Raw genomic sequence first — 6,445 nt, forward strand, 5'->3', positions numbered from 1 at the left:
ATGTGCCACGCAGACCAACACTGGACAGAAGCCCTACCCCTGGTTCTCCTCGGAATCCGCACGGCATTCAAAGAGGACCTGCAGGCATCAGTTGCTGAGCTCGTGTATGGCGAGCCGCTAAGAATACCAGGAGAGCTGCTAACTCCGACTGCCGAGCCAGTGGATCCAGCGCACCTCATCACCCAACTTCGCCAATACATGGCCCGCCTCAGACCAATTCCAGCAACACGCCATGCCTCCCAGGCTACATTCGTGCACAGCGACCTCGAGAAGTGCACGCACGTCTTCCTCCGGCAGGACACAGCTCGCAGAGCATTGGAGCCCCCCTACAGCGGCCCCTACCAGGTCCTATCACGGAAGGACAAGACAATGCAAATCCTCGTGCGCGGCAGGTTCGTCACCGTGTCAACCGATAGGGTCAAACCTGCCTACATGTTAAACGAGACAGGCCGTGGGACCACCACCGAGACCTTCAACCCTGCAGCCGACGAAACTACAACCGCGGTTCCGCATGCCGTACCACCACAGCCTGTTCAACGAACTACACGCTCTGGACGTCATGTACGTTTTCCTGATCGCTTCAACAGCTGAGCAACCATCTCCGCGGGGGGGTTGATGTGGGAACTGCCCACAGTCAAGCAAGTGTGACAACGCAAACGTCATTGCTTAGCAACAACGAGTAAACAACGGTTGCTAGGCAAAAGCAAGTAAACAGCAGTTGCTAGGGAACTTATAAACAAGGTAACTGGCAACAGCAGTACCTATTACATAACTGTTTTCTATATGTCCGACTCTAGGCTACATAAGAAGATACACTGAGTTACAGTGACAGTCTAGTTCTACCGTTCTACAATACCAGTTCACTGTTCAAGCAGTTCACTATTGTTATCCGTCTGTGTATACTGTGCAGCTGCAATACATCCTAAAGGACAGTTCAACTAGTGGTTGTCTCTTCATTCATACGACATCCCACAACATCTTAGAGTTCACATTTAACCCTGGCAGAATCATCACAGAAAGGATCATGGTTCCAAAATAAACAATAATAATAATGTCACATGTTGGGCGTATACGCAACAAATGACTTCACGCCGTATTGGATATAGCGAATTTTAATTCACATTCGCTGTTACAATCACACAGTTTACAATCTCAACATTACTCCCATCGGCAGTATCACAAATACTAGACTGCAAATGCTAGACTACAATTGACTGGTTGACTTCCTGGCTAACTCGTGACTAACTCGTGACTGTCACTTGAATAGTCTTCGCTGCTCTTTATTTAGCCCCGTTCCCGACAACACAGAAAACAGCCACGTAATAGGCACCACTGTTGTCTGGCGCCATGTTGCTAGCAACGCTGTTGGGAGTTGTTTACGGCTGTATAGCAACCGCGGCATCCCTTGGTCACGTCACTGCTGGTGGGGTAGGGGAAGGAGTGTTGACCTGCCTATTACCCTAGTAACGACAGCGCTCCGATGGTGTTATGTCACTGCTGGCGGGGGGAGGGGTCTCCTGCATAGCGCAACACGTCACAATAATAACAACAATAATTAAAACCCTATGCACTTGAGAGTGTAGTGAGTTTTTGCTTATGTATAACTGCTGAGACTGTGTAATTTTGTAGATATTCTGGTTTATGTCGATGTTCCTATTTCTATGCAGATTTTGTGGAGAACATGATTAATGTATATTACTGTCTCACAGCCTGCAAACAACATGGCGTAATTACAAACTTATTTCTCTTTAGCTTGTGTTGGGTGAGGGGGCAAGGTCACCAGATTTACTGCAAATTTTTCATACCTGTCCCTCACTTGATAACATATCCGTGTGCCATGACAACCAACCACCCGACAGCAGGTACAGAGGCAAGTTCAATGGTGTCAGGTATATTAAATTTACTGCAAACAATGTGCAACAGGCAACATGTCTCTACATGTCACACACTGTCACAAATCTTTAGAGAATCATTAGTTAGCCTATAACAAATCCTCAACATAATGACACCTCTACTACTCTGTCCAAAAACAAATATAAATCACTTCGTCCAATGTGACCTGTAAGTTTATTAATACATGAAAACTTAACACCCTTACATGTTTCGGTCTCTGTGGACCATCTTCAGAGAGCAAACATCACTACAAATAGGAAACCACCATCACACCACGAACACGAGCCTGCATGGTTTACGAATTTTAATTACTGACAATACAAAAAAATTTTTAATTAGCATCAAGAAATTTTATATAATTTTTTAAAAACTTTACATTCCCAGGAAACTGCTGTGTTTGTGAATGTTCTATTTTGTGTACTATGCACTGTAGCATACAATTGTACGTACTTTACGTCTAAACAACTTATGTGATGGTGGTTTCCTATTTGTAGTGATGTTTGCCCTCTGAAGATGGTCCACAACGACTGAAACATGTAAGGGTGTTAAGTTTTCATGTATTAAAAAACTTACAGGTCACATTGGACGGAGTGATTTATATTTGTAATTGTTAGTGTGACGGACCAGAATGAAACAAATCAAACTGTCCAAAAAGTATCCGACCTTGGGCAGGGAAAACAAAGTTCCGTATCTGGGTGGTTACAATACCTAATCCCTCTCGAAGTAGGCCCATTGTGACTCCACACACGTGGCCAAGTGGTCCTTCCATCGCTGGAAGCAATTCTGGAAGGCTTCTTTTGGAATGGCGTGCAGCTGCGCCATCACGTTCTGTATGATTTCCTCACAGCTGTCAAAATGGGAGGGTTTTAGTTGTGTCTTCAATCTCGGGAACAGCCAGAATTCACATGGAGCCATGTCAGGAGAGTAGGGAGCCTGGAGAAACTGCAGAATGCTGTGCTTGGCCAGGAAACCCTGGGTCAGGTGTGATGAATGAGCTGGGGCGTTGTCATGACACAGCTGCCAGTTTCGTGTGTCCCACAGCTCAGGTCTCTTGTACTGATCTACATCACGAAGATGGCAGAGAACTTTTTGGTAGTACTCTTTTTTGAGAGTTTGGCCTGGTGGTGCGTACTCATGATGCACAACACCCTGGTAATTGAAAAAAACAGTCAATATCACCTTCACATTGCTCCGAACCTGTTGTGCTCTTCTGGGCCTAAGGGATGTTGGATGCTTCCATTGTGGCATATGGACCTTCATTTCCCGGTCATATCAGTACACCCATGACTCGTCACCAGTGATCACAGTCTTCAGGAACTCACGATCCTTGTTGGCGCACTCCAGCATGTCCCTGCATGACCTCAAGGCGGTTGCTGCTCTGGCAAAAGCAGCCTGGGCACAAATTTTGTCGCCACTCTTCGCATGCCCAAATCCTCAGTTAAAATTGTGTTTGTGGAACCTCTGCTGATCAAAATCTCATCAGCTACATCCCGGATGATCAAACAATGGTCCTCCATGATCAGTGTCCACACTTTTTTAATGACATCAGCATTTTGCTTCATTGACAGTCTTCCGGAACGCTGGTCACTGTCCACCGACATATGGCCATCTTTAAAGCGGTTGAACCTCTCTTTAATTTGAATGACCCCCACTGCATCATTGCCGAAAGCCTGCTTAATTTTGCGGATTGTTTCTGCTAGGGTTTCTGACAAAACTTGATGCAGTATCGCTGCTCCATGCGTTCTGTCATCTTGAGTGAAACGAGAATGCGACGAGCATGTGTTACACCACTTCGCTATCTGGCAGCCACAGATGCATCCAGCAGTGTTGCGAGTCAGCAAAAAATCATGCATGCGCATGAAAGTCCCTTCTACCACTATGCTCAGTTTCCCCACCCTTTTGGCTGTTACTTACGTCGGAAAAAAATAAAGTTGGATACTGTTTGTACAGCGGTGTATGTTATTGCATGGATACAGATTGCATCAAAGACAGAAAACAAATGATAAACTTCAGCATTTATAGATCCTTGGAACCCTATGATGTAGTACCAAAGCACTGCTTAGTGGATTGGACAGACAAGGAAAATGTGAAGGATTTTTCCTGTATAGAATTTACCACAAACATTCAGTTTACACAGTACTTCATTCCATCTATATTAGATCTGCTCAAAACAAAATGGGAGTGGTACATCACACACAACATTCAACAAACTAGCCAGGGGAAAAAAAAACCTTCAAAATCTAGTCAACAGTGCAGTGGAGTTGTTTCATGTTCACAGAGATGGATATCAGAAAGACAAGTGGCATTTCTGCACACTTGTGTCATCTGCCTAACACTGCACACACAGCTCACCTCAGGTTCAGCCTTTATTTCTGAAAATGTTATTGGGACAGGATCCTCTTCCTCTTCTGCATCTGAGACCGCCTCAGCTTTTACATTGATTGCCTGATTTGCATCATGAGATGTTGGGTATGTCTCACCATATGGACCCACTAAAGCATTCTTCGAATTTCTACAGTTCTGTAAAAACCATCACATCCTTCTCAGAAATGGATGCACAACACCACACATTAAACAGCGTATGCTCTCCTTGCTATGGCTGTTTCTCATCACATCTAACTTATAAGAGCTGTTCTGTACAGATGTTCTTCTCTACAACTATCATGATCACTAGAAAGTACTCGGTTCATAGCTCAGTGACCTTCCCGAGAAACTAACAGTCACTATGGCAGTACAGAAAATATCTGATGTTTGATTCCTAAAAATATCATAATGAAGAGCTCCACAACTTGTAACCTTTGTTTACCAAGCATAATTTTATGGTCAAGTCAAGGAGGATGAGATTGGCAGCTCATATAGCAGGCATGGGGGACAAGAGGAATGCATATAGGATTTTCTGAGAAAGCCAGAAGGAACGAGACCACTAGGAAGACCTAGGCACAGGTGGGAAGATAATATTTACGTGGTCCTTTAAGAGACACAGGATGGGGTGGTGTGGACTGCATTCATAGGCCTCAGGATAGGGACTTGTGACGGGTTTTTGCGAACATGTCAATAAATTTTCAGGTTCTATACAATGTTGGGAAATTCTTCAGTGGCCAAGCAACTGGTGGCTTCCCAAGGACTCACTCAGCTCCATGGAGTTAGTTATGGTACCTAAATGCTATAGTCAAGGAGTATGAGATGGGCAGCTCATATAGCAGGTACAGGGGAGAAAAGGATGCATATAGAATTTGTTGAGAAAGCCAGAAAGGGCTCATTACTGTGCTCATCATGGCTCTGCATCCTAAGGCAAACAGACTCACTACAAACCCTTCCAAATTATTTCTTTAGAATCCATCTATCTTAATAGCATCTTTCCATTCGCGCTTAGGTCTCCCAAGTGGTCTGCTTCTCTCAGGTTTTGCCTCAAAAACTTTGTAAGCATTTCCCACTATAGCATGTGCACTACATCACTTACCCACATCACCCTCCTTGAACTCATTGCTCTCCTACATATTATCCCAACCGTTATCACCCAAGTGTAAGAAACTCCCCACATGGATTATGCAAACAAACAGAAGCAGGTAACAAAATATTTAGTTTCTTTGGCCAAGACAACTGAAATACAACAATAAAACTCTTCTATGTGCACACAAGCACGAAACACTCACAATCCTTTCGCTTACATCAGTAAACTTCTTCAGCTCTACACAGTACAATTCTTGTCATTCTCATTGCAAGAGAATGCAGAATCTTTTGTAAGGTTGAAACTTCTTTATCATGTGACAAATATCTTGTGGGGTTCATTGTAATTAGCTTACAAGAGTCCTAGTAATTTAAATTCTTGGTTCTAATAAGTGTACCAGTAACTAACTGCCAACAGTTCCGTGACTCCCTAAGGATTTTTGCTGCTACAGAATTTGTCTCAAATACAGTTCAGTTTATACAAAATTTAATTTAATCTGCATCAGAACTGCTTAAAAGAAAATGGAAATGGTATATCACAAGCAGCATTCATTCAACAAACTGTAACTGTCTAGAGACACTTCAGAAAAAGGCCTTCAAAGGTGAGTCAGCAGTGCAGTGGAGTTGTCCCATGTGCACAGACAGACAGCCAGACAGATGGAGATGAGAAAGACAACTGGAATTCCTGCCTATCTGTGATATTTGCCTAACAGTGGACATACAAAAACATACAACTCACCTCAGGTTCGGCCTTTACTTCCTGAACTGTTATTTGCACAGGATCCGCTTCCTCTTGTGAGTCTGAGACTTCCTCAGCTTTTACATTTATGACCTGGTTTGCATCATAACTTGCTGGGTATATCTCACCATAATGACCAATTAAAACCTTCTCTGAATTTGTACAGTTCTGTAAAGGCATCACATCTATCAGTTATGTCTGTACAACACCACACATGAAACAATATATGCTCTCCTTGCTGTAGCTGTTTTTCATTACATCTAACCCATAACAGCTACTCTGTATAGATTTCTTCTCTAGACTTCATAATCTTAGCAAGTGTTAAGTTCATAATGCAGGGACCTTCCTGAGAAACCTGTGGAAGTA

General features: G+C 43.5%; 1 protein-coding gene across 1 annotated transcript; it reads left to right on the plus strand.

Annotated features, from left to right (window-relative positions):
• LOC117282381 lies at nt 1-591 on the plus strand. The gene has a single exon (XM_033751751.1). It carries the CDS (start codon nt 1-3, stop codon nt 589-591), a length of 591 nt encoding a protein of 196 aa, XP_033607642.1.
• The last annotated feature ends 5,854 nt before the right edge of the window (nt 592-6,445 follow it).

Source organism: Cryptotermes secundus, unplaced genomic scaffold, assembly GCF_002891405.2.
Source record: "Cryptotermes secundus unplaced genomic scaffold, Csec_1.0 scaffold1133, whole genome shotgun sequence".
NCBI classification, from domain to species: domain Eukaryota; kingdom Metazoa; phylum Arthropoda; class Insecta; order Blattodea; family Kalotermitidae; genus Cryptotermes; species Cryptotermes secundus.

Excerpts from the sequence above, each read along its gene's own strand:
- LOC117282381 (XM_033751751.1), top strand. The coding sequence starts at position 1 with ATGTGCCACGCAGACCAACACTGGACAGAAGCCCTACCCCTGGTTCTC.